This window comes from Brachionichthys hirsutus, chromosome 9 (genome assembly GCF_040956055.1).
Source record: "Brachionichthys hirsutus isolate HB-005 chromosome 9, CSIRO-AGI_Bhir_v1, whole genome shotgun sequence".
Classification (NCBI taxonomy): domain Eukaryota; kingdom Metazoa; phylum Chordata; class Actinopteri; order Lophiiformes; family Brachionichthyidae; genus Brachionichthys; species Brachionichthys hirsutus.
Window position 1 is genome coordinate 6,962,176 of NC_090905.1, and position 25,374 is coordinate 6,987,549.

Here is a 25,374-nt window from a genome sequence, read left to right on the forward strand (position 1 = left end):
ATGGGTGAAGTTCAGGACGCCAAGGATACGAAGAAGACCTTCGTCGCTCCAGCAATCAAGTCTTTTGAGCATTATGACTTCTCCCGAGCAAAGATCTGTTGCAGCTTCACGTGGTTGGTGGCCAAAGCTTACGGGACAGGTCGGTGCAGCAGAGCCTGCATGGCATTGCCTGCAGGGTGCATTGTTGTCAGGATTGAATCCAATTACTGCGTAATGTGGTGTAGTAAATTATAATATGGTGCATTATTAACATGATATATGACACGAATAACCCCCAAGACAAGTGTGCCTATTGTGTAAAGACATCACCGTCTGGGGATAATTTATCCTTCCATCTATTTGGTATTTACTCCATTTTACTGTATCACGAAGGTTAAAAGGTATTTGGTTCACAATTTATAGTTTGGACCATCTTAAAAGAAAAATGGTGTTAAAGGGAACCGTCAGTGTGAAGATATGAAGGTATGGAGGTGTCCCAAATTTAGAAAGCACATCGTGTGCTGTTTTCATACATTGCCAACAGAGTATCCATAAAGTGTATGACTGTTAACAGTGATTTGGGGTCAATAATCATGTTTATTTTGTCATCAGTTTTCTTGTTCTTACTTCTGCCGTAATGCTCTGGATTTAACTGGGAATATCACCCAAATATTTTTATCATTGAAAAGGTGGAGAAATGTTTTTTTTAATATTTGTTTGATTTTTTTAAAGCTTGATTGAGGCCTGTCGGCTGCAGGACATGTATGGATGTTTCCTCTGAATCTATCTTGCCTGTGTGAATAGCAAATAGACAGCGGGTTGAGACGCAGGTGCTGAGAGGCCCAACACGCCGGGGTTCAAAAGCATCAAAATATGCTGTAGATGTTTGTCTAGTTGGTTTTCCTGCATGTCTGCATATTAGCTCCATAGCGCGTGGGTGACCTTGTTGTTAAAAGTCAGCTTCAGTAGGCAACTGATTCATTTGCTTGAGGGGGGGGGTCGAGTTGTTATAAAATTGTCCCGACAGAACACATTTTCCTCTAGACGTACTCACGTGGCATCAAAGTCAATTCTTCCACTGCAGATGTGTTAAACGTATCACCTTCAACATCTGCCGTACGATGCTGATGCTGAGGATGTTTTATGAGTCTGTGGTCTCTAGGCCATCCCGTTTGCTGTGGTCCGGCAGGCTGAGGGAAGCAGACGGAAGCAGACTCGGCAGGTGATGTTGTGGGGGTGAAACTGGACTCCTTAGAGACAGTGATGGAGAGAAGGATGCTTCGCAAACTACGTAGCGTCCTGGACAACCCCCTCCATCAGCTCCTGGTACAACAAAGGAGCAGACAGACAATGAGACTGAGAATCCAACCCCCCCCCCCCCCCCCCCCAAAATAAAAAACTGAACACCATAGAAAGTATTTTCTTCCTTTTTTATTTTTATTTTCAACAAAGGGGTGGCATGAAAGGGCATTAACAATAAAAATAAAAGAAAGAATAAAAATAATTATTCAGAGACTGTCCCATGACTTGTTTGAGGCAGGCGGTGAGAAGGGTGTTCCCAGGGAGCTGAAAGCTGCAGAGCTAAATACTAGAAGATGAATCAATCATGTCGCACTTCTTCTGTAGTTGCTATAGTAACGCTAAGGTCGATCGACTCCAGGAATGCACAAAACAAGGAAGATCTGTGACGTAACACGGTGCAGATTTGATAATGAGCCGTCATTTGAATACCTGAAGTGCAATCACGACGGATAAACAATGATTTTCGTTGGTATCTCATATGATGGAATTTTCCAACTCAGTTTGTCCAATGCAAATTAATCTACATATATGTTTTTTTGCCATTCAGAAAAAAACAAAAATATCAAGACTAATGTAATATTATACCTGATCTTATCAAAATGGTCTGCTCACCTGAAATACAATGCCTTTCAAGAAAACCTTCAAAAGCCTGCAATTCACCAGATGTTCACATAATTGAAATTTCATTATGTCCTATTTCATTTCCGTATTTCATTTAAAATTTATGGACCACCGTCATCATGCATTCCTAGTTTATCTCTCGAATTCCTGCCCACTGTCTCCCTTTCGTCTTGCAGACAGCATCCCGGCAGACCTGAAGGAGCCCTTCTACACAGACCAGTACGAGCAGGAGCATCTGAAGCCTCCTGTGGCCAGCCTCCTGCTCTCTGCAGACCTCTACTGCAGGGCCGGAAGCCTCATTATCTTGAAGAGTGATGCTGCCAAGCTCCTGCTGGGCCACGATGGCGTCCTTCAGGCACTGGCTCAGCGTGGACTCTATGTCACCGACCAGGAGAGACTGGTCACAGAGAGGGACCTCAGAAAGAGACCGCTGCAAATGGTAAGACACGGTTAAGTCCTTGACATTTCTTTTCCTCGATCTCTGAGGAAACATTCATTCATTGGGCCTTTTCAATCAGGAAATATATTCTGTACCAGCGGCATCAAAGAGCAGCGGGAGTAAAACATTTTGCAGCTGCTTGCAAACACTGGCGTTGAGTTGTGTGTGAGATGTGCTCCAGTTGCACCATGTACAGAACCATGCTGGTTCTGGATGTTGCCCATAATGAAATCACGCAGGTTTGCCTTGTTAAGAGCAAGATAAACCTGAACTTTAAACCATTAAATGACCAAATTAAATGGCTTACTGCTTGCTCGTAACAATAATTTTACTGCTGGTATAATCAATAATATATTAATGACTGTGGTTGTTCAGTCAAAAGCATTCAAATGAATACAGTTTACCAACCGGTAATTTTCTAAACATCAATAGTTTGTGAAAGCGATGTCTTCATGATATGTCAATTTGGATTTCCTCTTCCTGGCCAAGAACTATGATCAACGCCGCTGCAAATGAATTGAATAGCAAAGGATAAGAACAAGAAGGAAAGGCTGTTACTTATTGTCAAACCCACACAAGTTTTTCTTTTTGAAACCCACTAAATAGCCCCGGGTCCTGTCGCCTCTCGCTGTCTGTACAGCTAATGTGTCTCTACGTGTTAGAGCACAACACAGAGGAGACTTTGCAAGCATCCTGTTGAGTGAGGAAGAGGAATCCACATTACTTGGGGGCGAATTCTCAATAGGAAGCTTTATTGCTTCAGTGCATCACAACTGAGATACAATTAACACAGTTTGCCCACAGTCTGTTTGTGGAGTCTTGCTGGTTTTAATTTCCATTCTATGCTAATTCAAAAGTTATTTAAGTTTAGTTGGTGTTTACATTTCAAGCACTTTTTTTTCTCTTCTGACGACGGCACACATTTTATCACCATCTTATCTCAAAACGGCATAAAAACTCATTTCTAACAATTCCAGGGGGATTTGCTCTTGTTCAGAACCTCTAACCACAACATTTGACATGATGATTCTTGTGTATGACAGTCTGCAGCGCTACTATTTATGAAGATTCAGTTCAGGCAGAGTTCATGATTAAATATCTTTCCAGGAGCAACAGAGTTTGAACGTGCATTGGTGACAGAATGCGAAAATGAACTGCGAGCTGAGTGAGAAACTATCTTTAGCCATTTCACTTTCCTTCTTCCCAATAAATCTTGATTGCTTCATCTTTCATCCCTAAAAATTCCCAAACATTTTTATTTCTTCATCTTCCCTCCATCACTAAACATCCTTTTTAATTTGCTAACAAGCTACTATTTATTTATATTCTGTTATCCATCCTCCTCCCTTTATAGGTCAGCTCCTCTCCTCAATCGCCCTGATGAAGGCCCATTTCTAGCCCACTCTGAATGTTCCTGAAAGCGATGTTGAAATTTCACCCATCTTCCAGCTCACTGCTGAATCTTTGTCCTGAGATTTACATAATCACAATCCTGTTAATTCTGGAGTGTTGGTTCTAACAAGAAGAATATAACTTTGTTACATCAATGTAACCTAATGAGTATTAGGATAGCAAAGACGCATAACTCATACAGTAAATGCATGCCTGCTGCATGGAATGATAACTCAGATGGGAGATCATCACTTATTCAAGCGCTGCTTTAAATAGGCTGGGCTCTGCGGTTGTTTAGAGTCTGCAAAACGAGCAGAAATCTCTTGTTGAACTGGAGGATCGAAGGCTTAAAGTGGAAATATCCCTGAAACAGACCGAAAGAGCAAGAGACCCTCTGCCAGCTCTGAGTTTTGGCTGTATGCTGTTCTGGCCAAATTTAATGCTGCTTCATGACATTTTGCTGAACATTTTTCTCACTCAGCAGTTTGTGAAGGTATGAATTTACGCAATGTTCAGGGGAGCTGCATTCGTCAGTCGTCAGCAGAGGTATGAGATGCTGATGCCTCGTCTGACGCAGATCAGAACTGAGCACACGGACAGAGATTTCCATTGGGTTGCTAAAGTGACGCTCTCGTTCCCTGTCACTATTCTACCCACTCATCCTTCTGTCTTCAGTCATCGGACAAAATCACACATGTGAAGACGCATGATGAGATTCGCAGCTAACGCCCACTCAGTCGCCTCCGCACATTCTGCAGCACCGCCGCTTTCCTCCACCTTTAAACTCAGAGAATCATGGAGAGGCGTTGGGGAGTCGCGCTTGCTGTATCCTAAGGCCTGGTTCACGACGAGTCGGTGCAATGCAGAAACAAATTAATTTCTTTATATATGACTATATATCAGAAAATACAGAAACATGTCATACAGTAGATGCATTATACACACGTCCGTGTTATGACGGATTAAATGAGCAATAAATAAATGCAAATTCACCTAAAAGTGAACGTGTGTTTACATTTGTATTTTAATGCAGGACAAACATTGCGCCTCACGCAACAGCTTAAAGAAAGATTCCCTCCCACATCAAAGACGCACCAGTTTGTATTTGAAGGGCAGTTCTGATATTGGCCATCATCATATAACTGCATATCTATTATAGTTTTGTCCGTTCAGTGTGTTTTCCTGACTGTGTGACAGATTGACTCGTGTACAGCACGAGAGAATAGAGGTGAATACACTCCCTCCGCTCCTCTGCTGCCTCCATCTCAACCCCTATTGAGCAGGCGCTCCGTTTCCATGGTTACACTCGGGTAGGCATGATGAGGTGTGAGAGTGTGTGTGTGTGTGTGTGTGTGTAGGTGGGTGCATGGGTGGGGGGGTGCCTATGCTTGCGTATGCCATACGGTCTGAGGCAGAGAATGCTGAAATCCTGGATTGGTACAGGCGGGCAGGACGACATCAAACAAAGACGAACATTCACACTGGCAGGAGAAAACACTCCTGAACATCAAGCTGGCGTCTTCTGTCTCTATTCTTCTGATCTCACTAACAAAGAATAGCTGAAGCAGCAGGGTAGAAGGGAAGCCCATCCAAGTGCTTTCTGTCCTCTTCTGCCTCAGCAAAGTCAGCCAGCATGTCATGGTCATTGCCAGCGGTGACACCCGTATGGATGGGTAGGCAGTGAGCAATGCCAGGACTCATCATGTGAGCGTCCTAGTGTGTCATTTTGGGCTGATGTGTTTTTAATGCTTTTTTGCTGCATGTTTTTTTTTGAGTAATGTGTCATAGTTATTATTTGGTTTGTGTCTTTTGTCTGCAAAAGAAGACACTGTAATGCTGAGTCCACTGAGGATAGCATGACTTAAATTTGACGCCCCGTATCACCTGGTTTAATAGAGGTCGGCGATGCGAAAAGGTTATGTGCCAATAAGAAGGAATGTATTTTAGAATGCAATAAATGAAGGAAATCAATTCACTGCAAAGAGTAGTGAAACGAACCCTGCAGTACCACGAAAGTCTGAAAGATTAGTCCGTATTCATATTTGACTCGCGACAGTTCGACTTCACGACTGCACTGGTCTGTTGTTTTTTGTTTGTCCGTTTAAGACATGTTTTTACAACATCCCGGAAAGCGAGCGAGCGAATCGAGTGAACGATAGCTTGTGTGGTCTCACCCACAATGTCTGCCAAGAGGAAATTGTCTATTGACATAGGCAGAAAAGCAAGTGCCCAAAAAGTATGTAACACTGCATACAATGAATGATGCATTTAAATGATAGAACCCCAAGTTTGAATACCTCGTGGTTCTGTTCATAGCCACAGTAAAATGATATTTATTTTTCCTTTACGTTTAATCAGACACTGTAATCACTATCCACACATGAAACTGTTTCAACCCATTGACTGAAGGATTTGTGCAGGCGTACCTTCAGGGTAGGTCAACAGTGGCTGGTTTCCTTGTTTCTGTCTTTAGTTAGCGCCCTAAGGTTAGCGTTGAGGTTTCCATATAATTGCTAGGGTTGCTTTGGGAGCACATGTAGGGGGAAGGTACGCTGGTTCGAAGCCTCATTCCCACAACTGATGCCAGACCTCACAGTTGTTATTTTGTGCATCAAAAGTGTGCTTGGGCAAGTGTGCAGTTGTATGGAGGGCATTTCATATATATATAGGTAATGTAATTCCATTTATCCATTTAAAAATAGCTGACTGTAGAGAAAGTGCAGCTATGGTCATTCTTGGTAACAGTTTCAGTAACTGAAATGTTTCAGTTCAATTTGTTTTGAACTCAGTCTCAGGTGGGTCTGTCTTTTTTTCTTTTTTTTTTTTTTTAGATTTCTAGCTGCAATTCTTTTTAGATTTTCATTTCGTTTTGTCTTGCTGTGATCTATTGCGAGTGCCTGCAGTTTGGATAATGTGCAGTTATTTTAGTTTTCATTCTCTTACAAACAAAAACTTTGCACCTCTATTTTTCTGCAGATACGTTTCCAAATTTACACACACCAAAAAACAAGGAATCCCTGAACAATGACTAACTTGTGAAGCAATGCATCCAGTGCCGTATATCAAACGCAGTCTATCAATACAAATACCAAGTCTATTTACACACACTGAAAGGCAGCTTTTAGCCTATGTTGTACGTTAACATCTTTCTTAAAGCAGTCTAGATGAAAAAGCTTAAACATCTGTCACATCCTTGTCTGTCTGTTTTGTCCTTCCACATCATAGGCTGACCTTGAGCCAAGACAGATTAAAGTTTCAGAGCCTAGCCTGGAGCCCCTGGGCCTCGACAGGAGTACCATAATACTAAAAACAGACTGCATTTCAATATTACGTCACCCTGAGTTGGTGTTGAATGTGTGTGATTGTGTGTCTTAAAGTTTCTTATTATATGTTTAGTGTTCTAGGTTTTGTTCTTATTATTTTATGTAATCAACAAACCTGTGTACTCCGTGCATACAAGGAAAATCTGTAGCCACAGATTGATCATTAGCCACGATCTGTTATAGCCCCTTGGAGTTGTTTTATTTTATTGTGAGCTGTGGTAAACACATTACTGCGGCCATTAAGTCAGGTCCAGTCACTGCAGTGGAGTAAAGCCAGTGTATATTTTAATAACTTTGCAGAGATCCTTCAGGGGGATACAATATTGTGCATCTTAAACCACCTGGTGCAGACCACAGAAAGCAGCTCAGAGCTTTTACAAAAAGGGGATTTGTGTTTATGTACAACAGAGACACAACTCTGAGGTGAAAAACATGCACGCTATCTTTTGTAAGTAGCCGCAACTCCTTTTTGCAATTCCATTGTGGGACATTGCGGGTTTCTGTGGTGGATTTCCATCTCATCCTCTTTCACAAAGAAGCCCTATTATTTGGCTTTCTCTCCAGGTGGAACCGCAGAGAGCCGGTGATGCAGCAGCACAATAAAAACAGGATATTGACTGTGAAGGAGCACCTTCATACCTCGCGAGAAATCAAAACAAGATTTATGGATGTAATCTGCTTAGATGGAAGAGCATGCAGAAATACTGGCGGGTGTGCGTTTCTATTTGTGTCTCTAGTATGTAAAAGAAACGGAAACTTTTTGGTAGTAGTAGTTTTAAGTGGGAATCAACACACATCTTGATTCCCACTTAAGGGTGTTTGTGCCAGTGGAGCTGCATAAGCGCAGCGGTTCAACAAAGAGGCTGCGCTGTTGCTCCAAGGTACAGATATGTGCAAACTGTAAGTCGTAAGTAAAGTGCTGCTGAAGGAAACCATATGTGCTCAGCAAATCCTAAAGGTTGTAAAAGGTGACGTCATGGGATAGCACAGAGGAAGCGGCCAAACCAATGGCAGGCGAGTCTGCTCGAAAGGAGAAACACCATGTTTCTGTGTCCAGTGAAGAATCTGTCTCCTCTCCTATTTGCTTTCCATTCTTCATCCCTCACTTCTTCTACCACTCTCCAGAGGCAGTTCTTCCTCCCCGTAGCTTTCATCTGACATTTACACATCGACAGCTAAGCTTTTACTGCCTGTCTATTTCAGTGGGTGGCTACCACTCCCCCATGCAGAACACTATTTGGGTTTGTGTGTGTGTTTAATTTTGGACCTATGCTCAATGCAGAAATCCCCACATCCAGTGAGCCAGTGGTTCTACCCTAGCGTGTTCTCTTCAGACCAGAGCCTGGTGTGTCACGCTGTATGATTACAGATTGAAAACGTGCTCTCTCGTAAACCAAATTACTTCTCCTTGTTGTCATTTCACCTCACCAGATCGCACCAGATTGAAATTAATATCCTGAAACTGTTCAACAGAAGAAGAAGGAACCAGGAGGGAAAAGAGGCCTTTGGGGATAATTTGATCATTTGTTCAGTGATGCAGAGCTTATAACTGTTTCTGGAGACAAACAACAGGACGTGTGTGTGTGTCTCTGAGACAATATTTTACAATGTTTGGACAGGCTAAATGGGCCAACAGGAAACATGTTGGCAACCTATTATTAAATGGGAATGGTTTGTTTCTGGCTTTCCAGATTAGTTATAGTGGAAATGAGCAAATCCTTAAGGAGCTGAAGCACTTAAACTTTGATTCATTGGCTTGAGACATGGAAAAGCTGCTGCCCCAGTATAAATGTTCGGTTTGATCATCGAAACTGTCCGTAAAAGCCTCTAGGCCATTATGTAACACGTACAGAGAGAATCGACTAGACATACGTCAGTTGTATAGGACCTCTGTGTGTGTGTGGGGGGGGGGGGGGGGGGGTTGCCAAATACCTCCACGCTAGACGATGTCACATTCTAAATCTTTTTTTCTCTGCTCTTTCTCCTTCCAGAGCGCCCACCTGGCAATGATCGACGCTTTGATGATGGCTTTCACAGCGGAGACGGTGAGCGGCGAGAAGGTGATGGCCTGCATTCGTCAGTATTCGTCCTGCGACACAGAGGGGGAAATGCCCTATGTCACAGAAGATGTTGTGACCACCTGGGTCAACAAGGTGGGTTAAAGGTTGACCTGTGCAAGTCTGTGTGTGCAGCCTTTCTATAATGACAGCTATAAGCTGGTGGTTGTTGAACTCGTGCCGTAGAGGAGAGCTAGCCCAGTAGATAAGTTGCTGAAATACAACAATGCACAGGGGAGTTGGAAGATGTTGCAGGCAAAAACATTGACCTATATACCATCAGATTGGTTCCATGCAGCTTGTGTTGCCCTGAGGTTGTACCATATGGTGAATTAAAAGCACAGGAGAGAACGTCCTCTGTGGTCTAATAAAGGAGTCTTCACTGTTAATTCACTGCTCCTTTCACTGCCTTTATAATCCTTTAAGAGAGCTATGAATATGAAAATGAAATTCATGTACCGGTAATAAGAAATGATATTACGGTTAAGTCACATGAAATCTTGTTGCTGCCTTTCTTCTGAAGATGGCATTATTTCATATTATCCAGGTCTTACATGCAGCAGACTTCCCGACCTTCCACTCGGATCTCTATAGCTAAGAGACAGTCTGTAGCAGGGAAGAATTAACCAGCTTGACAATCAACTCCGAGTTCACCTTAGTCCAGGCATGGGCAAACCCAGGCCCGGGGGCCATATGCGGCCCGTTGGTCTTTTTAATCCGGCCCGCCAAACTTGTCCAAATTATATCACTAAATAAAATTGTATTATAATTAAACCTCATTCATTTGACCTTTTCTCTGTAATGCTACCTGTAAAAGGCCAAATCCTTTAATGCAATAGCTTTCATGTGTCATTTATATTAGTTCACACAAATACTCCATCCATCTGTTCTTGGTCCGGCCCCTCTGTCAAATTTTAGAACCTATTGTGGCCCGCGAGTCAAAAAGTTTGCCCACCCCTGCCTTAGTCCATACCGGGTGCAGGTTTGAGTCTTATTAGGTTTTATCTAATTCACTTCAACTTCTCTTGGAATTCTGGGGTTTTAAATTCACATTTCAATCCATCTTCTACCGCTTATCTGGGTCTGGGTCACAGAGGCAATAGTCTCAGCAGGGATTTCCAGAATTCCCTCTTCCCAGACACCTCCTCCAGCTCTTCCAAGGGGATCCCAAGGCATTCCCAGGCCAGCCGAGAGACATAGTCTCTCCAGCGTGTCCTAGGTCTTCCCCGAGGCCTCCTCCCGGTGGGACATGCCCGAAACACCTCCCCAGGGAGCCTCCTCAGCTAACTCCTCTTGCTGTGGAGGAGTAGAGGCTCTACTCCGAGTTCCTACCTGGGGACTGAGCTCCTCAACCTGTCTCTACGGGTACACCCAGCCACCCTGAGAAGGAAACGATCAATTCACCAGCCGGCTGTGCCTCAACATGGATTGCGCAATCACTAACTGTGCTGATCTGATTGTGATACAAGTGCCTCACCAGCCATAAACCTCACCGCACATCACTGGATTAAATGCATCAGTATTAGCAAAATGCTAATGTACAGGTACAAGTATTTAAACACATTTACATAATTAACTATGCCCCCCCCCCCCTTCTCTATTTTGTCTCCGCTAACTTTAAGGTAAATGAGTACCTGAAAGACGTCATGAATCAGGAGCAGAGGAAGAGGGAGGCGGCGCAGGGCGTGGAGCCTGCTGGGAGCCCCGGGGTGAGTGTTCTTTCCTGTCCTCTTGCGGAGACTGGAGTATGTCCACATTCATAATTCCAGTTTCCTGGAGATGTGACTTTTGATATTCTGGGAATTCTTTGCATTTTAATTATTTTGGAAAAATATGCTGAGCCGAACTTCAGCACTGGACAGCTCCATATATAGCCAACTACCTATGGAGCTGTCCAGTGCTGATCCTGAAGGCGAACTTCAGCACTGGACAGCTACATATGTAGCCGGCAACATATAGCACTCAGGATCAGCACTGGACTCTACATAGGTAGTCGGCAATAAATGGAGCTGTCCAGTGCTGATCCTGAAAGTGACGTCTTTTCCGCAGCATTGACTCGGGGAATGTTCTTTATCTTGCCCACTTTGGTTGTTTTTTTTGGTTTGCGCATGTCCACGACAAGACAAGGTGGTGGCTTTTTGGTTTTGCTTTGATTTTGTATCGATTATCTTTGTTCCTGCGTGATGATTGCATTTGAATGGAACTTTTCCACATTATTAGATGTTAATTTATTCCCATCACAAACTTTGGTTCATACTTATGATTTTTCTCATTTACAGTATGGCTTTATCTCTAATAATTTTTAAGTTACAACCTTTTCAAAAAGTGATATCAAAACTGAATATTTTATTGTAATTACTGTGAGTTACTAAATAGTTAAATGAAAAAATAAATAGTTATTTAACAGCATGTTAAGGAGTAGTTACATTTATTTTACATTAAATGACATTACATTTAGTTAAATGTTTTTACTGTGTTACGGTTTACATTTGGCCTTTGGAGGGCAAACATAATGCTAATGTGGCCCTTGGAGAAAATGAGTTTGACACCCCTGCTGTAGGCTTTTCCAATCATGGATAAGATAGACTTAATATATTGTATAATGTGAGTTATGATAAATAACTAGAGTTATGCTGTTGTTGACATACTAATATTCTATCTGTGATTTAGACCAGATTTTAACGACCTGCATCTCAGCATTCCATGATAATCCACATCTATGCTTTCATTAGCATTGTTACGTACCCCATGTGGCTTATTAGCCTGCAGAGGATGGAAATGGAGGACTGTATGTCATCATGGTCTCTCTCTCTCTCTCTCTCTCTCTCTCATTCAGACAAAACAAAGCTTCAGCATCAGTGTGCCTTCATTAACATCTTAAGAGCCATAGTCAAAGAAATGGGGCTTAAAGCACAAAATTAGACACGAGTTGAGCAAATTGTCAGTATTAGCATTAGCACACTTTTTAAATTGGATTCAAAGATGGGTTTATGGCTTTCTTTTTTAAATCACTCAGCCTGTTTATCCTCCTCCTATCCTTTCGTCTCTCCCCACCTCCTCAGACCTTGCCTCCTTCTGTCTTCACATTTTTGACTGCAATGTGAGTCATACAGGCAGCCTGTGTCTCAGTCAAAGACAAATGCATCTCCTCCCTGGTACTATTGCACAATATATCATCTCATCACATGGCATACGTTCAATCGCTGCACAATATCTTTTTCCAGTAGGGTGCAGTGGTGTAACTTTGCTCTAGCCTTCTGTACGGTAGCTGTTATTGAAGGGGCAGGGGTAATGGCAAAGGAATCACTCGGACAGAAAAGAGAGGACTAATCCTTTTAAGTTGCAAAGCTGAGCTGCAGCTCAACAGGACATGTCTGGCCTCAGAGGATGAACTTTGATAGCTGCAGGATGACTGAAGTGGAAATAGGTCAGGCACAGCCTGGCCTCTGTGGAGGAGATGGCTGGTGATGGCCTCACTTCTTCACAAGACTGTGATGGGAGGTCAAAACAGGAGAGTCAATCAGATCATATTATCCTCCTTTGAACTCACAGCTGTTGTGACTTTCCTTTTATTACTAATCACATTTCTACCTAATCCCACTAACAGGTATATCTTTGTTTGTGTTGTTGTGTCCTTGCTGTGCTGCTGCAGTCCCCAACCAAGTGGTACATGAAGCTTGTGCCTGTAAGTCAAGTAATGAGTGCTCCGCGCTTTCATCTATGTACCCACAGCGATAATCTCACCTCCCTCTCACTGCTCCATCTCTTAATTGCCATATTTTTATCACATGTGTGCATCATACTGTGACTCTACTGTTGCATAAAGTTTTTCTCTCTCATCTACCCAGCGGTCATTGTCAGTTGTTCCCCTGTACGGCATCCATGTCATTCCCTGCACAACACACATATGACAGATAAAGCATTACTGTATGAATCACATTATAACTCAACGTTCCTTTCTCCTCAATCTCTGTTTAATATCAGATCTATTGTTCTTGAATCCTGCATGCATTGTGTGATGTGCAGGCTCGCTACAGGAAAGAGCAGGCCTCGACCCAGCCGGTTTCCTGGATCCCCCCAGTGGACAACCTGCTGAAAGACAGCACGGATGGCTCGGCGCTGGGGGCCCTGCTGCACTTCTACTGCCCTCAGCTGCTGCAACTGAGTGGTAAGCTCACAGATGTAGGCAGAAGTAAAGGATGTGTGTGAGGTGAGTGGGGGAGGATGTCCACCGGTCCTGCAACACATCAAAGGGTGACCATATTTTAGTTAGTTAGTCTGTTGAATATGCTCAACCTATTTCAGTTATATGTTAAAAAAAACTATCATTTTCTAACCTAAAAATTCAACAACAACAACTGATCTCTGAGCTCAGTGATTTTCTCACCGTTTTCACTTTAGCGAGATGTATTGTGATGCATTTTGTGCCATCGGTCCCGTTGTCTCTGATTGGATCATTAAATAGATCAAAGGTCAGGTCAAAACAAAAGTTGCAATCCACCGTATCACACCACATTGTTTTGAACTGATAATTTCACAGGAACAAAAGATCAATCACTCAAAACCGTTAGCCCTTTGATTGCATTAACACATTGCCCCGCCCACTGGCCGATGACCTGTGAGCCACTGTCATGATTGGTCCCACCGTAAATCATATGTAGCGCACAAACCACCAGAGCGCATGAACTCTTCTTCTTCATCCACACATCTCCCGATGGCTTCCTCTGCCCTCCCAGACGTCTGCCTGAAGGAGAACATGACGCTGGCTGATCGTCTCTACAACCTACAGCTGGTGCAGGACTTCTGCAAAGACAACCTGAGCGGCTGCTGCCATTTCAGCCTGGAAGACATGCTGTACGCCTCCTCCACCATCAAGGTACCCCTCACTACCTCTGACAGTAGATGTTTGCTATTGCATTGGAAATGTTTTGTCCTGGACTAGAGCTTTTATTTTAAAGCTATTTGATGAAGGAAAAGTGATTTTATTTTTATTCTAATCCAGAAAATTGTTGAAAGTGACCTCGGAGACAGACTGCCAGCAGATGGAAGAAATACTAACAATAGAAAAACCACAGCAATATATCGGCTAACATAAAACTTTGTGGGTGGAAACCAAAAATGCTGTTTTACGCTTAGGTTTCTGAAGTTAATGATCATTTTAAAAATTGAGACAATAGAGATGGGGACAACATTGGTAAAGGGATGCTGAGGATGGAACTGCCAGGGAACAGGGCTGGAGGTTGACCCAGGAGAAGATACATGGACGTAGTGAGGGAAGACAGGGTGAAGTGGAGAAGGTTGATTTGTCTCATCATTCAACCACTGACAGGACAAGCCGAAAGTACAGTAGTAGGTTTTAGTTTGGTATGAGAGGAACATGCTATATTTCTGAATTGCTTGTGTGCATTTCTAATGTTGCATTTACTGTTTGTCCTAATTATGTTCATATATATGTACATTTGACCATGCGGACAAGTTTCTATCCAGAGCCCACAATGTCTGCAGTAATCTAAAACACAATCTCACACTGCTCTGGTGCAGAAAAGCCACTCTTAAAGAAGCATGCCGTTTTTTATCCAGCAGTTTGATGTAAGTTTCCGTTCTTATATGATGTGTGACATTCCAATTAAGCATGAAGGCTGGTCTGTAGCCTGTTCGGACATTTTAAGAGATATTAGCAGCCGTGCAAAATATCCTGTCCTATTTACAGAACCCGAATTGAAGGATAAGCTCCTGTGACATCCTTGAGTTTAACGTTCGCTTCCTTATAAAGTTACCACAGGATTCGGGGTGAAAATCAACAGAACACAGCAATCTGCATGGGATCAGTCCACATTAAATAACTTAGGTTTCTGTAGAGACTATCCTTCAATGCCCAAAGCCATAATGTACACTTTCCTTAAAACCACTCTCCTCTTAACAGACACCACGCAGGCTAGTAAATCATGTCAGCCCACTCCCATTTATTGGCTCTTTATTTTATTAACACATTTAAAAGACCGAATTCACTCCAAGAAGGATACATTTAATCCACCAGCTGAGTGCTTTTGCTAATGTTGAAATTGTCTTGCCGAGGTTTGCCACAGATATCTCGAGCTTGGTTTCAGAAAGGCAGTTGATCAGTCAGTGAAAATGAACATCATTCCTTTATTCTTAACTTTTTGGGGCCACCGCTTAAGAAATGTAAGGGCTGAAGTAAATTTTTCTTCACATTTTTTAAAATCCTTTTTGCAATGTAGTGCAATTTAGTTTCCCACAAACAGCTTGAAGCAGCTCAATAAATATGACAATAAATCCTGTTTTCCAGATTGCATTGAATATTAAATCTGTCTGTGTGGCTGCAGGAGAGCCTTTAATCAAGCCTCTGGCCTAATGACCGGTGACATTAATACTCATTGAATCCTCAGTGTGTCTGGTCGAGGGCTTGTCTTTTCCTGAGTTGGATAAGGTTATATGAAGGGTGTGTGCGTTGTTTTCATGCATGTAACGTTGTGCATTATCGCTACATTTATATGGTGCACCCTGCCCTCTATGCCTGTGTAGCACATGATGGGATGTTTGCACCCATCTCTGTAGAGTGGATTAACTCTGTCCACTCCCACCTCCCTCAACTGTAATCTGTAATTGTAGTAATCACCAATCAGGTCCCTGTCTAATCGTGAACAAACAAACCGTAGACCAGAGTAACGGCAGTGTGTGTGTGGAGATGGTGTGGTTTGTTTTGTTTTGGGGGGGGGGGGGGTTGTGAGAGTGTGTGTGCGATAGCTGGCTGATGGTATTAAGTGATAACACACACCCAGTGTACCAGTAGTACTGAGACAGATGGGAAGAGAGAAGATTTCTTCTATTCTTCTACTCTGTTCATTTCGACCTTTTGAGAAATGTATTGCATGCTGACACCTAAAGGTAACTATGACTACCTTTGATACCATTTATAATGCTAAAGACTAATTTGCCCCAGAGATCTAATGTAGGAAAACATAAGTAAAAAAGCAAGAACCAACACTCGTTTTGCATGTAAAATGATTTACTTTTATTACTTTGTGTGCTACAGTTCCTCGTAAAAATGGAGAGAAACAAAATCTAATGTTGCAGTAATGCACAAGGGAAACCATTGCCTCCAGTGTTAATTGCCCTTCCTGATGTTATTCAGGGCTGCAAGCTGTTGGGTCTTGGGTACTCCCAGGGTATACGTATGATGTGTGTGTGTGATTGCACTTGAGTGATACCAAAATATTGCTGATTGGGTGAATCGGGCATCTTTAGAGCTGAGCCATGCAGCAGTGTCTTTGTCTGGAGGCAAATGGACTGAGGTAGGGAGGGGGGCGTTTCCTCAAGGTTAGAACTGCTTCATGGCAAACATTATGCTAATGTGTTCACACATGCATTTGTAAGTGGATTACAGCATTTTTTCACTACAAAAGCAGCAGAAAAATCAATTTCTGAAGGAATACCTGCAATGAAACTGTGTGTGTGGGGGGGGGGGGGGGGGGTCTTCTCTTTAGTATATAATTGTGCTGAACTTTAGTCTGACTTTTCTTCTGAATGTTTCCACAGAATAATTATCTGGTGTTCATGGCAGAGCTGTTTTGGTGGTTTGAAGTGGACAAGCCATCATTTGTGAAACCAAGACTGCTGGACAATGATGGAACAGGCAAGTCTTGAGTTTGGGCCTTACAGTAACAATTGTGCGACCAATAGCAACTGTAGTATTGTGCAGCAGGGCGATGTCGTAGTAAGTGTGGTCGGGGAAATCAAAGAAGAGAGATATATTGCTTTCCATTGTGAAAGCACATTTTTATTATTTTTCTCTGTTGTGCAACCTCAGAGTCAACGGTCTCATTGAGGAATATGCCAGCCATCCCCATCTCCAAGGCAACCAAGAGGAGCTTCATGGAAAAAGCCCCGAGTCCCGAACGACCGAGGTATGCCTGCCCAAATTATGGCAGTACCAAATAAGAGTTCCAGGTGATGTGCATTGCCAAAAACTATTTTGAAAGTGTTGATGCTGGTTTGACGGCAGTTGAAGCAATTACAGATCAACGTGTATTACATATCTGAGTCATTGAAGCTAAAAAGAAAAACAATTGCTACAGTGTACAGTCATTTTCTTTCTCATTTCCTAGTTTGCCTCTCCGACCCCAGCCAAGAAACTCAGGTGATTTTCCTTTATATATTTTACTTGGCATTTTATTTCGTATGTGACTATTAAGGTGTTTTATCTTGTTGGTCTCACACCTTTTTTTTATTTTTTTGCTTGTGCCATCCAGGAGAAATCAAGAGGTCAACCTCAATGTCCTTCGTTGATGGCAACCTTGGCACTTGGCCCAAAGAGAAAAGGTAAATTAAAGTCACATTAACATATCCCATTCCCCTAATAATTAATTATCCCCTTGGAAATAAGAAAATGCCCTCAACGTTTCTCAAAATTCTCTGAATTTGTTAGAAATAAAAATGGATCTGAAGCTGATCTCCTTTGTTTTTCTCTTAAGGTCTGGGCCTTACGGAGTTTCTTTTGACATTCCATTTGACAAAGAGGACTCTGCTCCTGGCCCACTTTCCACCACAAGAGGCATGGTCAGGTCCATCAGTACTGATGATGGTTCTGGATTCAAGGTCCACCACCTGCCTCGTGGGATGAAGCGCAACCTGTCCTTCCAGCCAGTTACTAGTCAAAATGTTGGCATTGTGGAGGAGGGCTGCCCAGACAGCCTAGCTAGTATGGATCCTGACAGGCGAAAGTACCCCAACGGACATGGAAGTGCCATCGCAACAGCTCCATCCATGGAGGAAGCCCTCCAGATTATCCACAGCCCAAACAGGCCTCCAGTGGAGGGGATCAACAATGGCTTCTTTCTGCATAGCCAGGCCCGGGGGGCTGGTGTCTCTGGCTTGGAGCCCCTGTCGGAGTCAGACTCAAAAGGCCTTCTTAGCACTACAGACCCTGCTGATTTAGACACTGGGATCCATATCCAAACAGAAGACATTCTAGATGAGGATTCCTCGCTGAAAGACTGCTCTGTGAACATGGACTTGGATATGGACACCCCAAGCCCTGGTGTGAGCAAATCTCCCTCTGGAATGAGGATAACTAGCTTTGCTGAACAGAAGATAAAGAAACACAATCCGTCGGCCCCAGACTCGGGGAGATGCAGCAGCAGCTCCCTCAAGACCACTCCTGAGGGCTCTGACATTGGCCAACCACTATCTGTCTCTTGGGCCCCGACCCCTGAGCCTAGCCCCACCCATCAAGAAGCCAAACCAATCCTCAGGGCTCAGGCATCACCCATGTCTGTACAACTTCCACCAAATGATCCTGCTCAGGTCATGGCTACAGAAATGGCACAGTTGAGGATGAGGCTGGAAGAGAAACGTGAGGCCATCGAAGCACAGAAGAAGAAAGTGGAGGCTGCTTTTGCAAGGCATCGCCAAAAGATGGGTCACTCTGCATTCCTCAATGTGGTAAAGAGGAAAGGAGACGGAGCAGCTAGCGGAGAAGACGTAGGAAAACCCGAGGGAGAAGGCAAAGCAGCAAAAACAAGCCCCATCAAATTTGGGAGGGGCCAAGCAGACACACCTGATGGGGCAGAGCAAAGCATCACAGGTTCCTGTTGTGCAAAGTCTCCTTTTGCAGGAGAGGAAGGTGGACAAAGTCACGCTCAGCTTACAGAGGTAGATCTCACAGAGTATACACGCTCCATCGAGAAGCTGAACCATTCGTTAGCCTTCCTTCAGACGGAGATGCAGCGACTGGCTCAGCAGCAGGAAGTGATCATGGCTATGAGGGAGCAACAACATCAGCAGGCATGGGTCATTCCTCCTCCACACACAAACCCATCACCACAAAATCACGGTCACGTTGGAGCTGTGACTCGATCCTCAGGGCCATCTTCTCCAGCAGAGTCCCCTCGCTCTGCCCATCGCTCTCCAACTAGCATTAAACGCAAATCTGCCTCATTTCACTCGCGCAATCCCCGCACCGCTCGCCCCAGCGAGCTAAAGCTGGCCCCTTACAATCGAGTCCTAACTGCCCCCCAGTCTGTTGATAGCATCCCCAGGCTACGGCGGTTTTCTCCCTCCAAGCAGCTGGCATGTGCCTTCATCTACATGGAGGAGAAACCGGCAATCAGCAAACAAGTGGCAGTCGCTTCAGAAGCAGAGAAAAACAGCAAGATTAAGGGCGACCTTTCTCCAGTCGCCCATTCGACCCCCAACCTGCAGGACAAAAAAGAAGAAACCCAAGAAGCAAAGACTCACAGCCACTCCCACACTGCTGATGTGGAAACGGATGAACAGAAAGTTCAGAAGTCCGTTGTTGAGCTCAAACCTACGATAGAGTCATCATCTCCTGAGGTTTTGTCCCACCCTGTGGTAGAGACCTTCACCGTGGCGCCAAAAGCGACTCCTCCCCAGTTAGAAACCTCAGGCCAAGTTAAGGGCAGCTTGATTGAAGTTCCCCTCTCGGTCCTGAAGCCACTGGAGGATCTGACACTTGATGACAGTTTGGAGATGCAGGAGGGCAACATGGAAGGATCGGATCTCGACCAGAAGACGTGTCGAGGTTTTTTCTTCAGGGTAGGCTGCGACCAACTTTATTATGTTAATGTCCTTTATATGATGCAGGATCTGCAGGATGAATCATTAATAACGAGTCAGGTTAGCAACCACGTAACACAACTTGAAGCCTTCGAATGCAGGGTTGCGTTTCTTTAAAAAAAAAAAGCAATTAAAAGGCAAAACTTGAAGCTAAGCTGTTTGTTTTTGACAAGAGCTAAGGGATGGTTCAGGTAGCAGGCTCACCTGGAACAGTGTTATGTTTGTATTTATAGACTTTAAGTTGGCTCGCTAGAGTCTGAGCTTAAATGTAGGTCAGAAAACTGGGACTGTTGTGAATAATTCAGCCACAGCTGTGGGAATATGGCGTTGAATAAGCGATGAATAGATTGTAGGGGTGGATGCTGAGAGATCAACAGAAGAGGTTTGCATGAAATAAAAGAAAGAATTAACTTGGACAAAGAAACGTATAGTCCCATGAAATGACTCAACTAAACTCGAGACCATTATTGCAGTTGAGTTCTGAAGGCATGATTAACTCAAATAAATTTGGAATGGGTATGAGGTCAAACGTCTTTCGTTTAATGAAAAACACGTTTCTAGTTGTTTCCTGTTATATGCAAGGTGTTATACTCAAAAGGTAAACGGAGCTTCATTCTGCTTGGAAAATGCCTTCTGACAGACACTGCGTGACTGGTTGTGGTTTCCTCCCTGACTCAGGAGGATGGAAAGGCTGAGGAGAACATGGCTCAGAAGAGAGCTGCCCTGTTGGAAAAAAGGATGAGGAGGGAGAAGGAGAGTCAGATGAAGAAGATGCAGCTGGAGGCTGAATTGGAGCAGAAGAAGGAGGAGAGTCGGTGTGTCAAACGTTCTTTCTGTCTCAGCAATCTCAGAGAAGACCTGGTGTTATGTTTGCTCTTTATTCTTTATTCCTTCCATGTGACCCTGGGAGAATAAAGAATTTTATTTTTGCAGTGTACCTCTTATAGTGTCATTTATTATTAGATCATATAATATTTTAATTGCATTTACTGTAAACAGTATATTTTTTGCTATTGCTATCTCCTCAGACTGAAAGCAGAGGAGGACCGAATCAGGAAAGAGGAAGACAAGGCCAGGAAGGAATTCATCAAGCAGGAATATCTCAGGAGGAAGCAGTTGAAACTGATGAAGGACATGGAAGTTGTCATCAAACCTCGGCCCGCCGGCGGCACCAAGCAGAGACGAGGCCGCACTAAATCCATCCATCGGGATAGCATGGACTCCCCCAAAACTCCTGTCAGAGCGGCCACAGGTACGCATGACCCCCACCTCCAGAGATCCCCGTCTCCCCATCTGTCCAATGTCTGTCCTTCGTGTTCTGGAACGATTCATCTCACATCTGCTGTGTTTCCAGTCTCCAGCTTGTCCCTGGCTTCCCTCCACCTGGGAGACAACGACGACGTTCAGTCCGACAAGAGGTTGTCAAGGTGATGTGTTTATAGGAGTCTTTTAGTCTGGCCGCTACTTTACCACTAAAAGAGGTTTGAGTAGTAAAAAAAAGAATTCCTTACTTTTAAGCTTGATGTCATTTAAGCACTGATTTTGTACCTTTTAATTTTGGAAATCCTTAATCCTTTTAAAGTATATCACGCACACTAACAATTCTGGATATTAAGCCACTTTAAATTATTATGAAACGGAACATAAGCCGTGAACAATGAATCACACGAGGAAGATATTTGCTGACGTGACGTTCTCCTCAGTTCAAGTCCGATTGGACAGGATCAGCAGTCTCTCGTGTTTGCAACCTCTGCAAACATCTGGCAAACACTGACCTCAAGTCTTTAACTCTTTATTTTATATTTCCTGGAACCTTCGTATATGTTAAGGCCAAACTCTTGATGTCTAACATTTCTCCTATCTTCCTCTTTTTTAACCCTTTTCTTCCCAACATATCACATATATCAGAAGTGCTAGCCTAGCCTCTGGCAGTCTCCTCCACTTTTTGAGCTCTCCTAAACTGAGAAGGCGGAGGTTAGTTTCTGCTTGGACGTTAAATCCTTTGATGCTTCATGCTGACCGGAGTCCAATCCTGCACTGGCACCCTTTTCCCATGATGGGAACTGATTGATGGACAGGATGTTTACTTCAATGCACTTCACTAACTTTTGTTTTTAGCAGCACTGCCACCACTAATCAGTCTCTTCTGTCTCCGCACTTACCTTTCTGCTTCTACTCCCCCTGCTTTGACATTTTCACACCTTACACAAACATTTCTGCATAAATCAACCTGAATATCAAGCCATTCAATGATATTGATTGACCAGTAAGGTTTCCAAAGTATATATATAATAAAATATGTGACGGTATATTGAATCTAATTCAGACTTTGACATCCTGTTTGTTTAGAACTGTGCATTTTACATCATCTCTGTGAAATAGAATATGCTTACCGGTACTCTGTATGTTTAGAAATCACTTCTTCATAAGGCTGGCTGCATTATAATTATTTGACCTCTTTTATTAACCTTAGACTGCTTCACACCACCACTCTCACTGCCCATGCTTGCAAGCATTGCCACGTTTCTGCTGTCGCCTAACACTCAAAGCTTGTTTGGATGTACCAAACAAAAGTTCCTTCCCCAGTTAGGATAAATCTGTAGAAATGCTATGTCGCCATGGCAAAGGCGACATAACATTCAGAATTCATCCAGAAAGGTGATCTAATACCCTGTGTTGTGGTTGCAGGCCCGATTCTGCAGATGGCTTTCTGTCTCCGAGCTGCTCCAGCAGCAGGAATGGAGAAAAAGATTGGGAAAATGGATCCACAACCTCCTCTGTTACATCTAACGCAGAGTACACTGGTAGGGCATGAGCATAGACTGTTTCTCGTTCTCAGTGTCGATATATCTGAGCATAGCATCAAAGAATGACTCTTCTATTTCCCAGCTCCAACATGACCCAGGTTGGAGTAGATGGAGTCCTAATAGTATTCTTTTGTTCACATATCCGTTCTATGAAAAATGCATCAGGGCTTGGCCCAAGATGAGCTACAACAAGTTTTAATATCCCAAACGGAACTGGCCTAACCTTAAAGTAAATACAGTTGATGATAATGGAAATCCAGAGAACGAACAAAGTGAAAATGCAGTGGAACCAATTTAATCCGTTCTTTGACTCCGCTAGCAACCCGAAATATTCCTCAACCGAAACAATTTTCCCATTTAAATTAATGTAAATCCAGTTAATCCGTTCTCCAGCCCCAGAAACACTCGTTTAAACCCATTTTCTGTGGGTTTATGTGTGGCGAAAATATAGAAAGGAATTACGCATAACCTTAATTAGAAAAAAAGCACAGTTATACATTAATACTTAAATAAAACATAACAATTGTACGCTTATGCTTCTTACCCCCACTACCGGTAGCAATTTTTCTTCTTCGATCAGGGGTGTACGACGAGCTTTCATGACAACAGTCTCATCCTTCTCTGTTCCCGTTCAGGACCAAAGCTGTACAAGGAGCCCAGTGCTAAATCTAACAAGCACATCATCCAGAACGCCTTGGCCCACTGCTGCCTCGCCGGCAAAGTGAACGAAGGGCAGAAGAGCAAAATCCTGGAGGTAACAACATGGAGATTTTCCAAAAAATTTCCCTTTGAGATTAATAAAGTATTCTGAATTTGTGTATATTGTGTTTGATATTTGCAGGTATCCCGAGTGCCCTGGTTAATGACGCAGGCCAAGGGCCTTAGACAGAAAACTTAAATATTTCTATTTGTCCCATAGTAAAACAAATTCTCCACAGATAAGGGCTAATTTAATGTGGACATGTGGCACAATTTATTTTGTACTTTTTTCCCAGTATCTGAACAAGGCCTGGGTAAAATTGCTGAATTTAATTTGTGGATGAACCCATTAAAAATAAAAGAAGGGTGAACATTGAGATTTAATTTTGCATCAACAAGGCCGGGGATGCAAAGGCCTGACGAGCTCACTGAAGTAAAAAAAAAAAAAAAAAAGGATCTGAGAATCTGAGAATGTATTGCTTGGGTGGTTTAAATTGGCAGACCTTCCAACAGTGTCATGCAAAACCCACTTAAGTTCCCCTCTGACTTTTGCAGGAAATGGAAAAATCGGAGGCCAACAACTTCTTGGTATTGTTTCGGGACGCAGGCTGCCAGTTCCGCTCTCTCTACACTTACTGCCCGGAGCTGGATGAGATCAGCAAGCTGGCGGGCATCGGTCCCAAGAGCATAACGCGCAAGATGATCGACGGCCTCTACAAGTACAACTCGGACAGGAAACAGTTCACTCAGATACCGGCCAAGACCATGTCAGCCAGCGTAGACGCAGTGACCATTCACAGCCACCTCTGGCAAACCAAGAAGCCAGCCACCCCGAAAAAAGTAGCATCTGCCCAGTGCTAATGGAGTCCCGAACTCCCCCCCGCCTATCAGAACATACCATGTCAAGGTGCACTTCACTGTACAGAACCATGAAGATTCAAGCACCTGCAATTCCACTTAAGGTCCAATGATTATCTGTCTTCTGGTTTGTTGCTTTTTCCTCTCATGACATTCCTGCCATTGGTTTTCCTTTTTTTTTTTTACTGCGGACTGGACATTACAAGACTCAAACTTTATGATCAACTGGAATGTATGGCCCTGTTAAAAAAAGAAAGAAGATGTAACTGCTTCTCCTGTCTGTGTATTTAGAGTCAGATGAGGAAGCCCTGTGTGAGCATTGCTTTTGTGTGTTATGTGCCAAATGACATAAAAGAAAGCGTCTGAATGCTGCTGGGGTACTGGTCACGCTGCAGCGCTGAATGTTTTGAATTCATGTACTGATTGACTTGTGCTTGCGTTATCCCGTCGATGTGTGGCCTTATGCGCATTTGTTTAAGAGATGATTGTAAAACAGTGAGTACAGATGTGGGGGTTTTTTATGTATCTGGAAGGACACTCGTTTCTTCCTCTCTGTCGGTGAAACAATCTGTATATTAAGGTATCTAAGCTACATAAGGGCCAAAAAGTGAATTGTGTACAACCAGTGTTAGCTGCACGCATTTGTGCACCTGAACAAAGTCGAGATGTTTGAGCTTTGACTAAAGAAAGCAGGGCTAACTAAAAATCATGATGATGCCTGCACACAAACGCAGCTGTAATGTAAAAGATGATGCGTGAAAACTATATTTCTAATGTATAAATATGCTGTCATGTTGGTTAATTGTTCGGTCAAATTCCTTTTTTTCTTTAACTATAATAATAATAACGATGTGAAAGTGAAGGACGGTAAAAGGAGTAGAAATGATGTTCAATTTCAGAAATCCCTTCAATGCATCTTCATTTAAATGAAATAAAGCAGCTCTTGACTTTTTATTTGTTTTAGAAATCATGCCTGCTGCACCACTTAAGATCTTTGCACGTTAATATAACGTACAACTCCTCTCAGCCAATGCTCACATAATGACAACTAAGATCTATATCCGGAGGTGCAGAGTGTTTAACAAGTACTATATATTCATTAGAGTATTGTGAATTCTTCATATTCATGCTGGACTCATCTTACTAAAAAGTACTTTTCAGCACTTTTGGTAAAAGCATCAACCAAACTCCAATGTGTGTGTGTGTGTGTACACGCGCGTGCGTGGGGAATATGGCCATGCCTCTGAAAGCGTTATCTCGTACGTCAGAACGAAGCAGAGTTTAAACCCTGACCCCCCCCC

The 25,374-nt window shown here is 43.2% G+C and overlaps 1 protein-coding gene across 1 annotated transcript; it reads left to right on the top strand.

Moving 5' to 3' along the window:
- Positions 1 to 24,076, top strand: camsap2a (calmodulin regulated spectrin-associated protein family, member 2a). Its single transcript, XM_068743531.1, has 19 exons — positions 1 to 139; positions 2,079 to 2,341; positions 9,048 to 9,209; positions 10,736 to 10,822; positions 12,766 to 12,798; positions 13,140 to 13,281; positions 13,850 to 13,989; positions 16,671 to 16,767; positions 16,942 to 17,038; positions 17,240 to 17,271; positions 17,384 to 17,453; positions 17,606 to 19,688; positions 20,388 to 20,524; positions 20,738 to 20,961; positions 21,064 to 21,136; positions 21,618 to 21,683; positions 22,398 to 22,513; positions 23,152 to 23,270; positions 23,771 to 24,076. Exons 1-19 carry the CDS (start codon positions 1 to 3, stop codon positions 24,074 to 24,076), a joined length of 4,386 nt encoding a protein of 1,461 aa, XP_068599632.1.
- Positions 24,077 to 25,374: the final 1,298 nt, after the last annotated feature.

Coding starts and splice junctions, on each gene's coding strand:
- camsap2a (XM_068743531.1), top strand. CDS start 1: ATGGGTGAAGTTCAGGACGCCAAGGATACGAAGAAGACCTTCGTCGCT. Junction 13,990..16,670: donor ACGCCTCCTCCACCATCAAG/GTACCCCTCACT, acceptor ATGTTTCCACAG/AATAATTATCTGGTGTTCAT. Junction 16,768..16,941: donor GCTGGACAATGATGGAACAG/GCAAGTCTTGAG, acceptor GTGCAACCTCAG/AGTCAACGGTCTCATTGAGG.